Source organism: Talpa occidentalis, unplaced genomic scaffold, assembly GCF_014898055.3.
Source record: "Talpa occidentalis isolate TD23 unplaced genomic scaffold, MPIMG_talOcc4v2.1 talOcc4.13, whole genome shotgun sequence".
NCBI classification, from domain to species: domain Eukaryota; kingdom Metazoa; phylum Chordata; class Mammalia; order Eulipotyphla; family Talpidae; genus Talpa; species Talpa occidentalis.
Genome location: NW_023601322.1, coordinates 11,626,046 through 11,647,800, shown reverse-complemented (window position 1 = coordinate 11,647,800; position 21,755 = coordinate 11,626,046). Strand labels below are relative to the sequence as shown.

The 21,755-nt window shown below is 44.5% G+C and overlaps 1 protein-coding gene across 2 annotated transcripts in view; it reads left to right on the top strand.

Annotated features, from left to right (window-relative positions):
- Nucleotides 1-1,307: 1,307 nt before the first annotated feature.
- MALT1 (MALT1 paracaspase) overlaps nucleotides 1,308-21,755 on the top strand; it is a 47,415-nt gene continuing 26,967 nt past the window's right edge. Inside the window, exons 1-7 of one of the 2 annotated variants that reach the window (XM_037508466.2) lie at nucleotides 3,559-3,773; nucleotides 8,978-9,144; nucleotides 15,950-16,071; nucleotides 17,382-17,541; nucleotides 19,114-19,292; nucleotides 19,719-19,815; nucleotides 20,668-20,700. In XM_037508466.2, coding sequence (XP_037364363.1) covers nucleotides 9,054-9,144; nucleotides 15,950-16,071; nucleotides 17,382-17,541; nucleotides 19,114-19,292; nucleotides 19,719-19,815; nucleotides 20,668-20,700 — 682 coding nt within the window. In that variant the 5' untranslated portion in view covers nucleotides 3,559-3,773; nucleotides 8,978-9,053. Of the gene's footprint in view, nucleotides 1,607-3,558; nucleotides 3,774-8,977; nucleotides 9,145-15,949; nucleotides 16,072-17,381; nucleotides 17,542-19,113; nucleotides 19,293-19,718; nucleotides 19,816-20,667; nucleotides 20,701-21,755 lie in introns of those variants that run through there. The other variant, XM_037508465.2, reaches the window with a different exon arrangement.

The following is a 21,755-nucleotide window of genomic DNA, read 5'->3' as shown; positions in this document are numbered from 1 at the left end:
TCTAAACTCACACTGGATGAGAAAGCCCAGTGACAGCTTGCCTGGGAAATGGTGGAGATTGCTTGGAGCAAACACCTCTCCAACAGCAGGGAGAATTTGGGGGCCCAAAATATTGCCTCAGAAAATCCTCTTGTCCCGCATGATGACGAAGCTGACAGCAGCAGAAATTGGGCCAAGTGATCACACTTCTAAGTCACTCACTTGCATTTGTCCCAAACTATCCATAGTTTTGAATATTGGTGCAACTGGAGAGCAAGCTCAGGTAAGTTTATTCCCCTCCTGCTTCCCAGAAGGACATCTGCTCCCCACTTCATGAAGACTGTGGGTGGCAACCTGATTCAGAGGAAAGCAGGAGCTTTCTGCTTTTAAGAGTTATTTATTTATACAAGAATTGGGGTACAGGCCAGCGGTCAGGGGGTGGGGTGAGAGGATTCATCAGGGACAGAATGGGGGACAGAGTGGGGAGCAGAACAGGCAGACTGACTGAAATACACTGCTGAGGGGAGCAGCAGGCGAGACAGCAGAGGTCTGCCCCGCCTGTGCGTCGCTCCCTGGCGGCCGGGAATCAACCCGCGCTGAACCAGGAGAGGTCTGCCGTACTGTGTGGGTATCCCCGTGGGCGGCCGGGAATCGAACCCGCGCTCAACCCGCTGCGCCACCGGGGACGCCCTGTTGTTTTACTTTTTTAAGTCTAGGTACAATATAGATTCCGGACAATTTCCATTAAATATCTGCATCTCTGGCACCACTTCCCTTACAAAGCCCACGGGCTACCCCAAAACGAGGAAGTCCCGGGCGGCGCCCGACGCGGGCGCAGGTGGCGGCGTCGGGCACACGTGCGCCCCTGCGTCAGCGGCGCGCGGCCGGGGGTCGGCGACGCGGGCCGCCCGCGCCCCTCTTTGGCGTGAGGCAACCTCCTCCCACGGGCCCGGGAAGCCCCGACGCCGCAGGCTCCGCGCCGCCGCGCAGCCGCCCGGGCGTAGTTCCTCCGCCGCTCCCTCCCCCCCGGCGACCGCCGGCCCTTCCTGCCCGGCGGCCCCGCCCCTCGGCTCCGAGGAGGGCGGGGCGACCTCGACCCCCGCCCCCTGGAGTGCCCGCCCCTCCCCGCGGCGGCCACCGGCCCTTCCTGCCGGCGGCCCCGCCCCCTCGGCTCTGAGGGGCGGGGCGACCTCGGCCCCGCCCCCTCCCGCGCCTGGCGAGGCCGCGGGGCCGCGGCCGGCAAACCGAGTCGGCGGGCGGGGAGCGGCGCTTCCTCCTCCGGTGCGGGCCGCGCGCCGAGCCGCGCTTCCGCCTCCCCGCGCAGCGGAAGGTGCGCCGAGCCCGGGCGCGCGATGCGGCCGGCGGGAGCGGCGCCCGTCGCGGGGTCGCTGGCGCAGGACCCGCCGCGCTGGGGGGAGCCGCTGCAGGCCCCGCCGCCCCCGGCCTCGCAGCCGCCCGCGGCCGCGCCCTCGGGGCCGCCGCCCCCCGCCCCGGCCGGCGCGCCCCTGCACCGCCTGCCCGAGCCGCTGCTGCGGAGGCTCGGCGAGAGCCTGGACCGGGCGTGCGACGGCCGCGGCTGGCGGAGGCTGGCGGAGGTGGCGGGGAGTCGGGGGCGCCTGCGGCTCAGGTGAGCGGCCGGGGCGCGGGGATGGGGTGCTGTCCGGGCCGGGGCGCGGGGTTGGGGTGCGCGGCCGGGGCGCGGGGATGGGGTGCGCGGCCGGGGCGCGGGGATGGGGTGCGCGGCCGGGCCGGGGCGCGGAGTTGGGGTGCTGTCCGGGCCGGGGCGCGGGGTTGGGGTGCTGTCCGGGCCGGGGCGCGGGGTTGGGGTGATGTCCGGGCCGGGGCGCGGGCATGGGGTGCTCTCCTGGCGCGGGAATGGGGTGCTGTCCGGGCCGGGGCGCGGGGATGGGGTGCTGTCCGGGCCGGGGCGCGGGGATGGGGTGCTGTCCGCGCGGGGCGGGCCCGGGTCTCGGCGGCGAGGGGCGCGGAGAGAACCCAAGTGAGCTTGCGAGCCTGAACCCCGAGATTCGAGATCGGGCGGGGGGAGGAGCCGGGCCGGCCGCTGGGGACCCCCGGGCAGGGCTTCGGAAAAACTGGACTCACAGAGGTTGACCTTGAATCGTTAAAGTGCAGAAGAACGGGGCTCCGGAGGCAGACCTGGGGGACCCAAGGAAATTCGGGGAAAGTGCAGGGAAAGAAGTGATGGCAGCCAGGAGGGTCGGGACGCGAAGGTGTCTGTCGGGAGAGCATGTCGGGGAGAGCTGGAGTTCAGCCCGCTCTCTTGCTCGGGCAGACCAGCCCGCCCAGCGCCCCTGACTTGCCTAGTTACACAAGTGAAGCTCCGTCCCCCCCAGACCAGGCTAAGCAGCCTGGCAGAGGGTCTGCAGCTTTCTGGTCTCAGGCCTCCTTGACACGCTTCAGAATTTTTGAAGACCCAGGAGAGTTTTTACACGAATTCTAGATTTTATACACCTGTGGCATAGAGACTGATAGTTACCGTATTGGAAATTAAAACCAAAACAGAGCTTTTGATGTCAACTTACTTAAAAAGAATGTATTGCCCATGACATGTTCAAAGAAATAACACGTTTTTGCGGAAAAACTAACTTTCCAAAACAAAAGAAAAGTGGGTAGCAAAGTTTTACATTTTGAAAATCTCTTCGTTTCATCGCAGAGTGGGCTTTATTCGTGTAATGTAATCCTGAAAATTCCAATACCCTCCTGAGAGAATGAATAAAGAAGATAAAATACCTTAGTGTTATTATGAAAAATCATTTTGGGCTTGTAGATTCTTTGAAGGGGTCTCAGGACCTGCACAAGGGGTTTTCTGTCCACACTTAAAACCCCAGCTCTGTGTCATTGATTTTGGTCTGCCTTCCACCCTTTAGTTTTTTCAACTTCTCCTATGACTAGACTTTGTATTGTGTGATGATTGTTTGTATACATCTTTATAAACTCCATGAGCCCAGGGGCCATCTCTTAACATTCTGTGTCTTCTGCCTGAAACCTATCTTAGTATACTATTGAATTGACAGGGGAGTTATTCTTTCAAAATTAGTATTTATTAAGTACCTATTATCTGCTAGAAGTTCCAGAAGATAAAAAGATGACACAAAACTTTAGCTCCTATTTGTAAGGACTTACCTAGTAACTGACTATTATTGTAGGACATTGGCAAATAACATAAGAAATGCTATGTTGGATGCTTAATAATAATGAGGTTTATCATTAATTGAGCACCTAGTGTATACCATGCAACCTACTTTTTGCATGCATTATCTACTCTAACCCCTGTAACAGCCCTGGGTTTCAGAGAGTTTGGAGTTACCCAAGAATAATGATGATTTGAGATTATCTCCCCCAACAGAGAAGTAATGATGTGAGCATGGCATCAAGAAGTGGTAAATTGGCAAAGTCAAGCTAACAAGTGGCACGATTTCTTTCTGTGCTGGGAAAAACACTCTGTACCTGTGGCTATGCAAAGAAAAGCCAAAATATGATGCTGATTTCTGATTTTCTAGACTTAGAATAATGTAAAAGGTGTCCTCTTGGGGGTAAGACCACCCCCATTGTAAGAGCATTGTAATACTAACTAGTACTCTAGTTAGGGAAGGCCCTGGACTCTCCCGAGGAGGGCTTCCTAGCAAAGACTCCTGTTTGTTTGTTGATGAAGGAAGCAAAGGAAGATCCTTTGATGAAGTTTTCCTCTTCATCTTCATCCCGAGGAAGCATGGCTGGCGGAAACTAAATGAGCAAGTCCTCCAGTAACTTGTTTTCTTTCAACATATTTGAGGGTAAGAAAATCCAGATGACATTGAATGAAGTGTCATTAGAAACCCTGCCTTCCTATATATCTCCTTTCGCCTAACCCTGATATTTCCAAGAATCTATCATCTAGGACCATTGAGTACTTACTGTAGCTGAGGTCTAACATCAGGTATTCAGCTGTCCTCCCCCAGCCTTCGGTCAGGTTTTGTTAAAGCCTGTGGAAGGTGTTAGTGTTGTTTGGGAGATTTTTGAGGCCATGTCAGGTAGACGCTTGAGAGAAGTTCACATGCTAGGAGGTGGCAAGCAACAAAAGGCTTTGTGGGATCAGATCTGACAGTTTCAGGGTGGGAAGTTCACTGAGAGACAAGTGGAATTTCACCAATTTTCCAGGAAGATGAAAGTGAGTCCACATTAGGTTAGTTGAGGTGAGAAGAGAAGTTTGAAGATAAGAGAATTGGGGAGCAATACGCTTATATACCTATTGAATCAGAGGAATTAAACTGACGTGACAAAAGTTTATTACTGAAAACTATTGATAAGATATAAAAAAAAAAGCTTAGTTTCATACTGACGACAGATGAGCATCTGGAAGAGTAGAAGGTCCTAAAAATACTTTTCTCTAGTGTCAAACAGGAATTGTAGCTTGAGGGTCTAGTCTAAGTGGAGATCAATTCCCAGGAGGATGTGAAATGCTTTCCCTCAATCTCTGAATTCACAACTCTAAAATCCCAAAAGATTGCCTAGTCTGTTTGTTTTTACCATTTCTCACTCTATACATCTTTCCTCAAACTAGATGAGAATTTAATAAATGAACCCTGAATCCATTCTGAATTGTCCATCAGAGATTAGGAATAATGTATGTTTTCGCATGGTCCTTGATGATTCAGTGTGAGTCCTTGCACATAGCGGAGTTCCCGGCAACCATGCACATGTGGGAATGCCCCAACTATAAAGTCAGCCCTGATCCCATTGCAGACAGATGAAACATTGAGCACCCTTCACTATTGGTATTGGTAGGGAAAGGATCTGCGTATCTTGTCAGGGCCTCATAAATTCTGCGGTGGCCCCCAAGACAGCAGATCTCACTGGAGGTGCTGTTGGCTGCCTCAATTCTGTGAAGGACGAAGCTTAGAATGGGGCTGTGGAATGTGGGCAGGGAATGCAGTCCCTGCCTTCCTGCTGATTCAAGGTGTTCTTTTATCTGCAGAGACTGTGCTTGCAGGCAGTTTGTGATAGGAATGAGAACATGTGTAAAAGGCGGAGCAGAAGTTTTCCTCTTCATCTTTATCTCTTCGGTCTCCGCATGTTGGAATGCTTAGGGCTCAGGCTTTGCCTCGCTTCCTCTACACGTGTTCACCTCATCCTTTTCCCTGGTGATGTCCCTTAGGCCATAGCTTTACAAATACTAAAGTTGATTATTCTCAATTCATATCTTCCGCCCACATCTTTGCTTTGAATTCCCAGATTCGCATGTGCCGATGCCTGATTGTCATCTCCTCTTGAGTGATTCGTAGACGTGGCAAATGCAGCATATCCAGAGCTTAACCTGTCTTCATAATTTGTCTGGCAGTTTTCTGTCCCTCAGTGTGTGGCGCTTGGATCCTTCCAGTGATCAGGCCTAAGTTTCAGAGTTGTTCCTGACTCTGCTTTTGCACACTATACCCATTTTATCAGGAAATCCTGTCTGCTGTACCTGCAGCTGCATCTAGATTCCAGCATGCACTGAGCCATGCTGGGCCAGGACACCATTTTCTCTCACCTGAACTATTCCAGCAGCCACCTAACTTCTGCTTTTTTTTTTCAAACTCCCAGTCTGTTCACAATGTAGCAGTAAGAAGTCTTTCAAATCATTAAATCCCTCCCCTTCTGCTCAAATTAATTAATATTTATTAATTAACTGATTAATGTTTATATTGATGTGAAGAAAAGGGAAAACAACTCAGCCTCCAATAAAGTTGTCTTTTCCATCTCAGAGTAAAAACACCCTTTATATTATCTTATCTCCCCCTCTTGCTGCTGCAGTTAGCTTTTTCCCTCAAACACAGGAGGGTCTTTGTATCTACTGTGACCTGGGATGGTCTCCACAGGTGAACCACATTACTTGTTCCTCGACCTCTTCAAGTGTGGGTCCATTATAGGTGACTAATAAGTAGTTTTTGAATTAATGAATAAAGACTCCAAAAAGTAAATGTACCAAAATGAGGAGCAAAAGAACTTAAAAGCAGGGCCATGGTTTGTTCACTCAAGGGCATACATGTTCTATGTGATTGTGTGTTTTGGAAAGTAAAGATAACTATAGATATATATATATATATTTTTAAAAAACACAGTCCTTTTGTTTCAGTAATAATGTAATCTCGATTAAATCAGAAATTCCAAATTAAGACTAGTAGAAACCACTTCAAAGCACAGTCTTACAGAAAGTAACTAAAAAAGGAACAAAATAAAATTGAGTATATCTATGCATCATCTTAACTGAAAGCCGGTACCCAGGCAGAAAATCAATAAAAGGTGTTTACTTCTGTTTTTCTCCTGTGGCATATGGGTGGGAAGAGAAAGCACTGTCTGCTTCAATTTGATCTTTATTGGGGGCTGAGTTGTTTTTCCTTTTCTTCACATCAATATAAACATTAATTAGTGCACCACTTGTTTGCATTCACTAGACTGCTTCTTAAATTCATGTTTCAGATCCTGATAACTTTTCTGAATTATAAGAAATTACATTTCACATATAGCATCCTTGTTTTTATAAATTCCACTTTCTAATTATTTGAAAAATTGGCCATCCTGACATTGTTGCAATACTATTTCCTTGACTTGGGCACTATACAGGGAATCGTACAAGAAAATCCTTCAAAACAGAGGACCAACACGCCTCCTCGGCTTTCTGATTTTGCTACTGCACGTGGTCACCATGATTTCACACAGGGAAGGACACTTTCCTTTAACAGATTTTATTATCCTTCTTTTTAGCAGTTTCTCTTAGACTTTAGAATGTGCTACAACTGATCTATAGACCAGAATTTGGAAATGATTAACCCAAAATATGAGGATTCACATTTAACAGGAACAGAATTTAAATAGGCTGGTTTAACTAGGACACAGGAAAAAAAAAATACCTAGTTAATATATTGACAGGAGACATTATCATGTTACCAAAATAGAAGCTATTCAAAAAATCATTTAAGGAAAAGCTAAAACAGTTTTAGGAATAAGCATTATCAAGAAATTAACCTTAATAATCTTTTACCGTCCCCATTTTTTGTTTTCTTTTGCTAGCTTTTCTTTTTATTTTTTTTATTTATTTTTTTTTTTTATAGAGGCATGTTTTTCTTTATTTGTTTGTTTGCTTGTTTGTTTGTTTTGTTTATACATGCACTGGGTACAGTCAGAAGTGCGGGAGGGTGAGAGAATTCACCAGAGCCAGAGCGGGGAGCAGAGCAGGCAGAAGGACCGAAGTACACTGCTGAGGGGAGCAGCGGGCGGCAGGAGAGGTCTGCGCGCCATGTGGGACCCTCCTCCGGTGGCCGGGGAGCAGCCGGGGATCGAACCGGCGCTGCAGAGGCCGCGGGCAGCTTCGCAACCCAGCGCTCTACCGCTGCGCCACCGGGGAGGCCCTCTTTTTATTTTTTTAAAAGATTTATTTATGCATCCAGGAGCTGGGGTATAGGCCAGAGGTATGAGGGGTGAGAGGATTCATCAGAGACAGAGTAGGGAACAGTTCTTGTATGCAAAATAAATAAAATCTTTTTTTAAAAAATATGACAGATAATGAGGAGTATGTGACAGATGCAATATGGCCATAAAGCTCTGGACCTTTACAAAAACCTTTCCTCACCTCTGGCATATGCAATAACCACAGTTCCAAGGCTGTCTAAAGTATGTTTGGTGGACTGGTATGGTCTGAGAGGACCTCACAGAGAGGCTGGAGTTCATATTGGACTGCAATTCAAGTTGGCCCAAAAGAGGAATCCATAGAGGTGTATTAGGTGCAAGTTCTACAGTAAATAATGGGAGATTGCCTGAGGGCTTTGGCCTGTGTTGTTGGTTATATCTTTTGGGGAAGGTTATTTTCCCTTCTGTTGAATTCATATTAACACTTTCCCTTCCCATAAAATGATTGCTGTTCATACTTGGCCCATTATTTATGGCCTTTTACAGTCAGATCTTAACATCTTTCTAACCTTGCATATCACTACTGAACACAAAAACATTCAAAAGGAAATTGTATATGTGTGTCAAATACTTTAAAAAGATAGAATGTAAAGAGTCTTTAGAGCAAGGGTCAGCAATTTTTTCCATAAAGGGTCAGATAGTAAATGCTTTCATACTTGCAGACCAATTACTCAACTCTGCTGTTGTAAGGGAAGAGCAGCCATCCACATCTGTAGGTGTGTAAATGAATGAGACTCACCATGTTCCAATAAAACTTTATTGGAAAATTCCAATAAAACTTTATTGGAAAATTCGGTGACTAAACAGGTTTGACCCACACACCATAGGTTACCTGCTCCCTTTCTTAGGGTATTTCTAGATGCTTAAAAGTATTTTGAATGTCAATAGCATGGATTGTCTTATTGAATACACTTTTTAATGAGCGCACATAGTGAAAAATTCAGCAGCACAAAGGAGTTTATGGTAGAGAGGAAGCATAATTTTGGTTCCTCTCAAAGGCGCCCAGTTTCTTGGCTATCTTCAAAGGTACTCTGCATATATAAAAACACACATGTATTCTTGTTAGTAAAAAGAGTATCATACAGAACACAAGCTTTTTTATATCTTCTTGTTTCTCTTATGAATTGACACAGGCAAACTACTTTGTCTATAGTAAACACTGGTTTGTATGTTGATTTTTCTTCACTTTTCAATATGCCTCAAGATGCACACTTCTCTGGGTCATCTTATACTCTAAAGTACAAGAAAGAGTAGAGAAATTCCTATTCCCAAATTAAAGGTAAATTTTTGTTAATATTGAAGCCAGATTTCTCTTACATCCTGCTTCAAATGTAAAGATTCTTTAGAGCATTTTCCTGATTCAGTAGTCAGCGGAGCTGAGTTGAGGAGAATAAAGAGGAATCCTCCGTAAAGGCAAAAGGAAGCAGCATCTCATAATGTAAATAATTTTTCACCATATAACAGCTTGTGGTTTATTCCTTCTAGCAAACGCTACCAAACATGGCATAGTATATGGAAGGAAATTGTTGACTTGAGTTAAATGTGTTGTTTTCAGTTGCCTGGACCTGGAGCAGTGTTCTCTTAAGGTCTTGGAGCCTGAAGGGAGCCCCAGCCTATGTTTGCTGAAGCTAATGGGTGAAAAAGGGTGTACAGTCACGGAACTCAGTGAATTCCTGCTCTCCATGGAGTACACTGAAGCTCTTCAGCTTCTCAGCCGCCCAGGTAGGTCTTTCCCTTAGGTATGTTCTCTAGAAGTTCATGGAGACATACTTAGAGGAGAATATCTCATTTGACCAGCCCATTTCTGTTACATATTTTTGGAAAGTGTAAATATATGGAGCCTCATTCTCCCCCCACCATCCGCAGGTGAGACTAAAGAATACACAAAAAGCAAATATTATGTGTAAACATTGATTGTAGTTCAAAGAACCAACTATAGAAGATATTTTGGGGACAGTTGGACAATTTGAATATATCCTGCATGTTAGGTCTCTCCCGCTCCACCCCTGGCCCTGCTGTTTCCTTCCTCCTTCCATTAGGCCCAGTTTTGTGTGGTGAGCCATGTGGTTTCTGGAAAACTGAGTCAACCCAACTTCACTCCTGGCACTAAGCCAGACACATTAGCACATTCCATCTCTTTGGCCACAGTGACAGTTTTAAGGACAGACGTGACCAAAACTGGTTAACTAGAGTGCACCTTATATGATTTTTGCTGGACCAAAAATGAATATTTGGGAGACTTTCAAAAATCAGAAATCCCAGAGCTCAGGCTATAATCAACAACAGATTATGAGATGTCAGGCTTCTGTCGTGTCTACATGCAACTGGTGCAGCATTGTTCCCTGTAACGCCTGCTACTCTGCAAGGTAGGGAGCACTCTCTTTTTATAGACTTGGCAGCCAGCGGTCAGAGAAATTAAGTGTAATTACTGAAGGACATGGTGAGACATTGAAGTCATACCTATTTCTCAGAGCGATTTCTTAAGTTCGCAGAGGCCCTGGATTTCTGTAAAGTGTGAGAGCACAGCACCTCACTACTGCCCTGCACTAGCAGATTTCAGTGGCTCCAAACTCTGAATACTACTCAAGGCACTGGGAGATAAAAACTAATACACATTGCCTTAAGAAGTTTACTGATTGATGACAAACAACAATTGTATCTAACTAGCTATGTTAACTGTTCCTACCCCCTACTTACCTGTTCCTACTCCTTTGAATGAAGAGCCACTGAGAAACAATTGAACAATATGGGCATCAACAGAGCAGGCGTTATCTAATCCACTACAGTAGGTCTTGGAAAGCTGGGAAGTGTAGACTTCCTGACTCATAAGGGTTGTTTTTAGTCAGTCGATATTTCAAAAGCATGCTGTTAGGAAAAAATAAACATTTCTCATACTTGCTTTATCTCATTTCTCTATATACATACATACAAATGTGTGTGTTTATATTTTGGCCAGACTACTTCAGTGTTTGTCACAGAAACTCTATCCCTAAGTCTTCAACGTGCATCTCCTTTGAAGAAAACGTTCTTCTATAGAACTGCATCATTATCATGTGATAATTCCCTAGTATCTCTCATGGCTGTGCCATGTCATACATTTTCTACAGGAGCCCATAGAATTGAGAGACCCTCCCTGCTCTTTCCAGGTGGGCTTTTCCACCACACATGCTCTGCCAGCTTGCCCCGATCTGGCCTTGCCAGCAGTGCACATTAGAGGAATTGCTTAGAGTTTCCACATGTGGATGGTGGCCAGCCCCTTTCTCTGGCATAGATTGCTTCCCTGTTTTATTCCTTTGGTCACATCAATTAGATTTGGGTGTGTGAGGCATGTAGAGTTAATGAATGTGCTACAGTTCTTTCGAACCTCTGTGTCTGTAATGAATTTGTGGATCTCTATTATTTCATTGAAGGATCAAGGACCCTGTTCTCAAAACAACCAATTTTGGCATCTGTGTCCTTGAAAAGTATAGATGAGTTTAGATGTGTGGCTTCATTTTTGTTTTCTTTTAAGAAAAAAAAAAAAAACACTCTGCGTGAAGATTTATTAGTTGTTATATAGATTGAGTTGAGTTGTATAGATTCATCAGTTGAGTTATATAGATTCCAAAATGTTTGCCAGGGAGTGTCCTGACCTAGACTGGCTGCCCAGAGTTAGACACTAGGGGATACTGAGAGAGAAATATAAGGTTTTACATTTGGGTTTCAGTAGATGAATCCTAAGGTTCTTCCCAAGTCTGGCTTTGTAATGTTGCTGTTTGATTCATCCTTCATGTGAAAGCTGCTTTGCTCATCCCGGTCAGAGGCTAAGACAGAGACAGGCAGTCTGGAATCTCTTCCAGTCACCTCATTCCTTTTTCAGTTCCTACCACTTCACTTTTTTCCTTTAACCCCTGTAGCATACTCATTGTTAGGTTTCTGATACCAAGTTTATTTTTTATTACTTTGCTGTCTCTCAAATAAGAGCAAAGATTGTTGAATAGTGTTCTTTCATTTCCAAAACACCTGGGAACCACATTTTACCTGCACAATTCAGTGGAGCAACAGAACAGCTCTACTGTGAACATTTAGATTTTACCAGCAAGCACTTATGAAAAAAATGAAATTTCCAGAAATTTTTATTTGGCAAAGTCACAGGTGGTTATTGACAAAGTTAGAGTTAGAACCCAGGTCTGTTGACCCCGACCTGAACTCAGTGTCATTTCTATAATGCTTGGAAATTTCTGTGTTGTCTGGGAAATCTAGTTATGGGGTATTATCTCAATTGCCTCTGTGACCTATAGTCTTTAATATTTTTCTTCTTGCCAAATTAGAAAGTACTCAAATACTGTATTTTACTTACAGGGGCTTTTCTTGTTTCTTAAACAATAGAAATCTCTCAAATTAAAATATCAAAAATGAAGAGATAAAGATGGTATGGATGGGAGTTAAGGATAAAGAAGAAGTAGAGATAGGACGGGAGGGGTGGGTGAGGTCTAGGAGATGTGTTTCCCTGCTAGCGGGTTCATGGTGATGGACAATGTAGAAGAGCCAGGCACGATGTGATGAGTCTACGTTTAGTCAGAGTCCATGTAAATGAAAATGACGTGAGAGGAAAACACATGGTCATCTGTTGGTTGTAGAATGTTCTAAGAGGGATATACATGAACTGGACATATTTTGGTTGTGTAATGGGGGTAGATTGTTGGAGAAAGAGGAATAGTTCTTATTCTAGGACACTGGAAGACTGTTTCAATGATAGCTTGGAACTTCTCAGAATAATCTTGAGGGTTACCTTTATGGCAACTATTGGGGGAAAAAATTTTGGTACAGGGCTTGTAAAAATGAATGCACTATAAGGTATACAATAGATCTGTTCCTGGAAAAGTCATTTGTTACCTTACATCAATATTTAAGTGCATTATGAAAGAAGACAGCTTAAAGGGAGCCAAGGATGAATCCTCTGTCAAGTCAAGATTCACCCTATTTCTATTTTGAATTCCAGCGGGGTTTTTAGTTTTTCTTGTTTAATGCCACGTATCTGTTGATCTGCATAGGTGTGTGTAGAAAGCACAATCCTCATGTTCCATCTTACCTAGTCAGATCCTCCTCGGCTTACAGGAAATCAAGTAACCTCTTTGGCTTCTTTACAGATGTTATCTGAAAATAGAGTTGTTTGCCAGGAAGCTGTGCATTCACCCTTTAAAATACAACTTTCATTTGAGAGCCTTGGCACACGCTCCCCGGTGCCATGTTCTCTCCCTACGTTTGTTTAGCACCTTCTGACTAGTGGGCGCTGTGTGAAGGTGGTTAAAGGGTGGCCACGGTTCCCTTCGCACAGGCTATGTGGGAGGAAGGAAATGTGTGGTTAAAACACGGGAGGCTTTGCGATTTCTTTTCTCTACTACTCACTAAGGGCAGTTTCCAAATCACATTTTGCCTTTCGGGTCTCCGTCTGTGAAGCAATAGTACAAATACCAGGACTAGGCTGCTGAAGTTGTTGGCACCTCTGCGCAGGCTGGCCACACCCACTGGGGAGAGGCTCACCACGCAGAAGATGGAGTTAGCAGGGAAGCCACGTCAGGAGTCACTGGAAAATGATAACTGTTGAGTTGGTGGATGTGTTAACTGACTGGATCATTGTAATTACTTCACAGTGTATACCCATATTAAATCATCACAGTGTACAATCACAGTGTACACCCTTAGTATATACAGTCATATACTCAATTTGTATTTATCAGTTATACCTTAGTCAAGGTCAGGGGGGGATAAAAGGAATCATTGGGATAACAAGAGCATGTGGGTTTTAGAAACCTGAGAAAAGCTGGGTTTGCAGCCTGGTTCTGCATTTCACAATGAAAAAAGAGTTAGTCTGAAAGTTAAATAATTTGCCAAGATGGTTTGGGTGACCTTTTGCATATACTGAACTTCAGTTGCTTCTTTGTAACATAGTTCTATTAATTAGCTGGTGTGGTTATTTTGGTGTTTTTTTTTTTAAGATTTAGTTATCTGTGGGGCCTCCCCGGTGGCGCAGCGGTTGAGCACTGGGTTGCGAAGCTGCCCGCAGCCTCTGTGGCGCCGGTTCGATCCCCGGCTGCTCCCCGGCCACTGGAGGAGGGTCCCACATGGCGCGCGGACCTCTCCTGCCGCCCGCTGCTCCCCTCAGCAGTGTACTTCGGTCCTTCTGCCTGCTCTGCTCCCTGCTCTGGCTCTGGTGAATTCTCTCACCCTCCCGCGCTTCTGACTGTACCCAGTGCTTGTATAAACAAAAAAAAACAAACAAACAAATAAATAAATAAATAAAGCATGCCTCTATTTAAAAAAAAAAAAAAAAATTAAAAAAAAAAAAAAAAGATTTAGTTATCTGTGCATACAAGAGCTGGGTACAGGCCAGAGGTGTGGGAAGTGAAAGGATTCATCAGAGAGAGTGGGGAGCAGAACAGGCAGACTGACTGAAATACACTGCTGAGGGGAGCAGCAGGCGAGGCAGGAGAGGTCTGCTGCACCATGTGGGTAACTTCCTGGCCGGGGATCGAACTCATGCTGCAGAGGCTGTGGATTGCTTCATAGTGCGGTGCTTAACCCCTTGCGCCACCAGGGACACCCCTGCTGTGGTTATTTTGAAAGCTGCATGTGCCTTCTTACGTGCCTAGCACATGTAGCTTCAACGCAGCCAGTAAATCGCTGCTAGTCCTTTCCTTACTGTAATTGTACACACCCATTCCTCGGATACGAGTTGAACCCACTGTGCCACCACATGCCAGGCATGGTTTTAGGTGCCAAAGGAACTGGTGACTATGACAAAAAAAAAAATCCTCACTCTCAGGAGCCTCTGATTGAGTAGGTGAGACAGGCAAGAAGAAGGAATTTCAGATGATTAGTGAAGACCAAAAAGCGCGGGGGATGTAGTGGAGAACTGGGCATGGGGCAGTAGCTCATTTAGAGACCTAATGATGAGAAGGAAGGTGCCAAGAAATGATGCAGGGTTGGAGGGAAAACCCAGTAGAGGAGTGGTAAGTGAAAAGGCAGTAGGGAGGCTGGCATCCAGTGGAGGGGGGATCGGCGAGCTGGAGCAAGGATGGTGGGGCTGGGGTCACAGAGGTCAGTGCTTTGCCGGCCACAGTGCCGAATTTGGGTTTCATTCAAAATACCATGGAAGGGCCTCCCCGGTGGTGCAGCGGTTGAGCGCTGGGTGGCGAAGCTGCCCGCAGCCTCTGCAGCGCCGGTTCAATCCCCGGCTGCTCCCCGGCCACCGGGCGAGGGTCCCACATGGCGCGCAGACCTCTCCTGCCGCCTGCTGCTCCCCTCAGCAGTGTACTTCGGTCCTTCTGCCTGCTCTGCTCCCTGCTCTGGCTCTGGTGAATTCTCTCACCCTCCTGCGCTTCTGACTGTACCCAGTGCTTGTATAAATAAATAAATAAATAAATAAATAAATAAATAAATAAATCTTTTAAAAAAAAATGCCATGGAAGGTCAGTGGAGGGTTTTCATCAGAGCAGTGATATGGATTCAAGTCTGTTTTTTGTTTTTTTTTTTAAAGATTTATTTATTTATTTATACAAGCACTGGGTACAGTCAGAAGTGCGGGAGGGTGAGAGAATTCACTAGAGTCAGAGCGGGGAGCAGAACAGGCAGGCTGATGAAATACACTGCTGAGGGGAGCAGCGGGCACGAGGTCTGTCGCACCATGTAGGCCCCTGGCCGGGGGCTGGGGATCAAACCCCCCCAGCGCTCAACCGCTGCGCCACCCAGGGAGGCCCTCAAGTCTGTTTTAAAAAGACACTGACTCTGGCTGGAAGAAAGGAAGCAAGTTCACAGACTAAGGTACTTCAGTCAAGCGCTGATGGTGGCTCGGAATAAGATCATGGCCCTGAAGATGGTGAGACCCGGGAAAGAGGGCAGGACAGCAGAGAAATTACCTGTGGATAGTGCACGCGTGAGGACGGCTGCGGGATGACTGCCGGGGTTAGGCTGGAAACTGGGTTATCGTCTCTGGGATGAAGATGTGGCGTCTGGTGGGGGAGATTTTGTATCAGGAGGGACGTGGGGCATGTGAAGTCTGAGAAGGCTGCAAGACATCCACACTGAAATTCCAATGCCTTTGGAAGACACTGTTGGTGGCATTTCAACACGTGTGTCACCCACCGGTCAGTTGGCCACGCGTGCACTTAGGACCTTGTATTCCCAGAGTTCACCCTGTTGTGGCTGCTGCCTGGCAGGCTTCAGGCGCCTGATTTCAGAGGTGTTAGAATGTGGAAAAAACATTTCTAAGAATTGAAGAAATATGGCAAACAATGTCCTCCCCCAACCACGGGGAAGTCCAGTAGATCAAAGTCTTCTGTAGGTGAGTTTCTTTCCTCCTGGTTTTATAATGTCTGGAACTCACCAACTCGTAATCTGATGGGGAAGGAGATGTAATGGGAGATTTATGACAAGGATGAATATGTAGGTTATTTCCAGAATACTCCTATTTCTGGTTTCAGAAATATAAACAAGAAAAACCCCTCTTCTGTGATTTTATTTATTTCACTTTTTTTTTTTTTTTTAGGAATAAAGATCACTGTAAACCCAGAATCAAAGGCGGTCTTGGCTGGGCAGCTGGTGAAGTTATGTTGCCGGGCAACTGGACACCCTTTTGTACAATATCAGTGGTTCAAAATGAATAAAGAGGTAATTTTTTTAAAACATTTCCATTCATCTGTCATAAGGAGAGAGAATGACAGAAAATTAGTAGCATTATCATCCTCAGTGTTTTTAGGAATTTTATTGAGGAATCTGATAGGCCGTGGGGGTGGGGAGGGTCTTGGTCTCCTGCCTAGGAGTAAAGGGTTTTTCATGGCAGCCTCATTTTCCAAAAGTATCTGCTTTTCGTAAGTAGATACTTCTTTCTGCTTCTCTTGAATCCCTGATGGCTTCCGCTTGAATTAACCTTACCAGTACAAGGGTTCTGAGGGGGACCGCACAGACCCTAAGCCCGAGGAAGCTTTGTGAGGAAGACACTTTTCCATTTTAATCAGGGGCGAGAACAGTTATAAACAGGTACACCCATAGGTAGGCTTGCGATTTGGTGGCAGGAGGACGAGTGTCTCTTTCTGAAGTCTGGCTGAGAGAAGCATATTGAGGAAGGCCAAGGAGCAAGGAAGGATGCGCTCACCGGTCTGTAGGAGAGTGGCTTAGGGTCGACACGCAGGACTGTCGGCAGTGCAGGCTGCTGGCCCAGTTGCCAGAGGGCCAGCAAGATGCTCTTGCTCTGGTGCAGGTTCTGCTCTGGCGCAGGGGAAGCCATGAGTTCACTCAGTTGCATGGGGTATGGCGAGGAAAAGCAATGAGCCTGTTGAAGTGCTTTGAAAGGGAGCCAGGATAACACGGGGCTTGATGAGCCCCTTGTCATGTGCCAGAGTCCGGCGCCCTGGCACATGGACAGTGGCAGCGAGGGTGGTGATCGGAGCCCAGGAGAAGCCTGGGACACTTGTGTGTTGGCCACTCCATCACCCAGACCCTAAAAGAAATCTGTCAGCCTCAGAATTTTGCAGAGGAGAAAATGGAGTCTTGAGGTGATATAACTTGCTTACCTGCTCACAGCTCATGTCAGAACTGAAGTAATTACCAGGCCTGACTAAGCTGGCTGCTCCCCATGGCATGTGTCATCCCATATGGCTCTTAACGCGTGAGAACTGCCATGACAGACCCTTCAGATGTGAATGACTCAACGCTTTTAAGTTCTGTTAGCGAATTTTGAAAGGTATGTGTGAGAAAGCTTAAGTCTCTGTTTAACGGGCTTATGAAAGACTGTAGATTTCTAAGACCGCAATCCTGAGTTACTGAAAATGTGTGTTTTAAAGTAACAAATATTTTAGAACTTGGAAATATATGTATACACACACACACTTTTTTAAAGCCCAAAAAAATCACAGCACATTTTCTTATAGGTGTGCTTTGATGAGTCATTCACTTATAACCTCTAACTGATTCTTTTACAGATTCCAAACGGAAATGCATCAGAACTTGTTTTCAACACAGTGCATGTGAAAGATGCAGGCTTTTACGTCTGTCGAGTTAATAATAATTTCACCTTTGAATTCAGCCAGTGGTCACAGCTGGATGTTTGTGATGTCACAGAACTAACGGGAAACTTCCAGGGTAAGTGATAAATTAAGCTGAATGTTGGGGTGGGAATTATTTTAAATATTTACTTTTAAATAATTTCAAAGTTTCAAAAGTAGCACCTAGTGCCCACATATGTATTTCCCCCAAAATAATGTCACCAGTTGTGAAGGTTTTACCCTACAGTGCTTTGGTCCTCTCTTTCTGGCTGAATATGTGCATTTATTTATTTATTTATTTAAAGACTTATTTTTATTTATTCATTCATACAAGAACTGGGGTGTAGGCCAGAGGTGCTACGATGGAGGGGGGGAGGGCAGGGATTCACAAGAGACCGAGTGGAGAGCAGAACAGGCAGGTCTACTGAATACACTGCTGAGGGGAGCAGCGGGGGAGACAGGAGAGGTCTGCTGTGCCATGTGGGTCAGCTCTGTGGAGGGGGGACTCAGGCCTTTGCAGTGATAGGCTGAGACTTAACCACTAGGCCACCAGGAAGGCCCATGAATATGTGCATTTATTTATATGCACAGCCGCCTCAGGATGACACAGAACCCTGCTCAGCCTGTCCCTGCTGCTGACCTTCCCAGACTTGCCTTTTCTCCTGGATTTGAAGGTTGTGGTCTCTGATTTGAGAGAGAGAAAATTCCAGCATAGTCTTCCTCACTTTTCAGTCCTTTCCGAAGCAGTGTATTTTTTCCCAAACCATTGCATTACTTCTAAAAACTTGTATTGTGAAAAAAAAACTTCTGGAGTTGATGGCAGCATCTTTCTTCCATAAAGCTTTTCATCAAACTGTCTTTCTCCTCTTTGTTATCCATCCTCTTAGACCAATAACTAATATCGATCAAAGGGAAAAGTCCACTCCAAAGAATAACCTCCAGACATTATTTATTCACACACAGTCAAGAACCATGTTCTTTGTCACTTCTGCCAGACAACAACAATGGGAAGGAAAGAGACTTTTATTATCTGTCTTCATTCTTCTCTCTTGTTAGCTTTTCCTACATTTCAGGAGTCTCCAAAAGTATTTGTGATTAATTGACAGAGTGATTGATATATTTCTATCATATTTCTGTGCATGTAATGAACTTTAATGTATTTTTAATGGAATCTTAGTTGTTCAACAAGTGTTATTCATCAAGAGTGGTGGGTTAGGCACTGACTGTCACGATGGAGACTTGGTTGGCATAACCTTGGCAAACCGCCTGCCCCCACAGACATGGAGTGGTAATGAGTGTTTCATAAATAATACTTCTGCTAACTGTCTTGGGAAGAAGTGCTAGTGATAACATACTGACACTCAGAGGGTAAGTGTGCTAATCACAAAACTCCTTGTTTTAACAAGGAGTGAAATCCTGCAATGAAGAAATCTTGATTAATTCACAGTATTCCACAGCATGCTTTATCCACACATCATTTCTGAATATTCCTAGGACTGCTCCTGTTTCATGAAACAGTTTGGGAGATGCTATTAAAGATTGTTGGGGTGAAAAATGAAAGGTTAACTTGAAAACACAGCTTTTTACAAATTAAAGGTGAAAAAATTTGCTTTCATTCTTAAACTAGAAATTTTATTTATGTTTGATCATTTTTTTTTTTTAATTTAAGAAAGTCTGGATGGCGTCTCTGAATGCAAGTTGCAGATCTGTGTTGAACCGAGGTCCCAAAAGCTGACGCCTGGCAGCACATTGGCCCTGCAGTGTGTCGCTGTTGGAAGCCCCATCCCTCACTACCAGTGGTTCAAAAATGAATCACCATTAACACATGAGACCAAAAAATTGTACATGGTAGGAAGTTGATCTGGGAGTGGGTAATTTTTGTGTTACTGTACAAAATTGTACTATTGAAAATGAAGGTGGCCATTACACTTCCTATTCTTTGGGGTACTTTAATGTTATCAGTATTTTTGTTCCAAGTCCCTGTTATTTAATATTAATTCTTACATTGTAAAAGTGTTAGAAAACAATACCAGGCCACATCTAAGGATTTACAATAAGATGTCAAGTAGTATTGCAGCAAACCCACCACTATTGGAATCTTTCTCTTAGTTGCTTGCTAATATTTAACCTAATGAGTGGAAATAATCTTAGAGTGTCTAAAGCCATCTGAGATGTTGTTTTGTAAGGGTTTTTTTTCCCCCAAAAAAATAACCTCCTTCACCAAGTCAATTAAAATTGAAGAGGAAATATCTATGTGTTCTGACATTGATGTAGGTGCCTTATGTGGATCTGGAACATCAGGGGACCTACTGGTGCCGTGTATATAATGACCGAGACAGCCAAGATAGCAGGAAGGTAGAGGTCATCATAGGTAAGCAGCGTCAGCCTTCTGGCAGGTAGAGTGTGGTATTAGCTGTAAAGGAAATGAAACTTTTGAGCAACACAAATTCTACTACCTTTTTTCTTTTACCCCGTTTCATTTAATATATTATGTTGTCAGGAGTTATAATATTTATATAGAAATTTGAGAAAATGCATAGTAAATGTGTCACGTAGGTTCACATACAAAGCAGAAAGAATCAGAAAAAAAGGTGTTTTTTGTTTTGAATTTGATGGTTTATTTTGCAACATTTATGGGGGGAATTATATTTTGAAATTTTCCCTGTAAAAAATCTTATTTCAGTGGGAAAAGATTTTTTTTTTAAAGATTTATTTATTTATTTATACAAGCACTGGTATAGTCAGAAGTGAGGGAGGGTAAGAGAATTCACCAGAGCCAGAACGGGGAGCAGAACAGGCAGACTAACAAAGTACACTGCTGAGGGGAGCAGCGGGCACGGCAGGAGAGGTGTGTGCGCCATGTGGGACCCTCCCCGGCAGCCAGGGATCAAACCGGCACTGCAGAGGCTGCAGGCAGCTTTGCAGTCCAGCACGCTCAACGGCTGCGCCACCAAGGGAGGCCTGAGAAAATATTTTTAATGAAACATTTTTCAAAAGCAGACATCAAGGAAAGAATGATTATTAATCAACCGTCCTTCCATTATGAAGTTTGTAATTTGGGTATTCTATTTAAGCTGTGTGTTTTTTGTTATGTTAAGAAACAAAACTGCATATATTGATTTGTCAGCATATTTCTATGATGTTTATTTCTTGTTTGCTTGATGGCTGCCATTCCTAAGATTATGAATTACAGTGTATTCACATTTGTTTTCTCTGGAACAAGGAAGAACAGATGAGGCAGTGGAGTGTACTGAAGGTAGTGTAATCCTTTGGTTTGAAACCAGAGACCCTGCATGCTGACTCCTCTTGGCATTGGTGGAATGTTCTAGTCTACTGAGTGCAGTGATGGAAAAAATACTCGCTATAAGAAAGCACTTTGATGCAAGGTTATTGTATCTTAGTCTTAGAGGGATTGTAAATTTCCGTAGAGACACTATTAAACTGACAAACTATTAAAATAACTTTTAGTTGATTTTCTATCGCATATAAGAGTAAAGTTCCTACACATTTTATGAATAGCGAACAATTCTAATTTTCAGTTACAAATTACCATTTTAATTTTTGTCTTCATAAATTTTGTAAAGAAGCCAGATGGCTGTTGTCCTGGATAGTCATTCAGATTTTTATCAACCCTTTAGTCTTGATCAGATGCCTCTCAAATGCAGATGTAATCTCTGTAAAGGACAGTTTTTTTGTTTAATACATATATTATAAAATAGTAAATATCCTGCTTTGATATAAAATTGATAAGATCAGTTTTTTGAAGCTACGAGCTATAGGTAAATCTACCATGCCACCTTTATTATAATACAGAAGGAGAACTGAAAATCTATGTCAGTGTGAGCCTCTAATTTGTTTCAGTTAACCAAGCTTTTTATATCAGTTGTAATGTATAAATTTTAAATCTTCCCTTGGTATATCATTGATTTCACAAAATTAGGTTTATGGATAGCAAAGTATTTTTTCAATTTCTGCCTCTTTATCATATAAACTTCCCTTGGGCAAAGAAAATAATGTTAAATCTCATGTTTCTTGGTCTTCCTGTTCTACATCTCTGCATGGCGTCCCCTGGAAATGCTGTAATTCCACTGGTTTTATCCCCGCAGACAGTTGTGGACAGAAATTCTCTAGCATCAGGGGATTCCAGTCCCATGGTCTGTGAGGGAAGCTATATGAAGAAATGCTAACCAAACCCCTCTTCCTTCTCTCTTTTTTCCCCCTAATTGCATGATTTTCTTAACCTTCCTGAGGTTAGAGACCTCTAGGAATAAACTGGCTCAGGGTGATACATGTGACTTACCACCTTTCTGT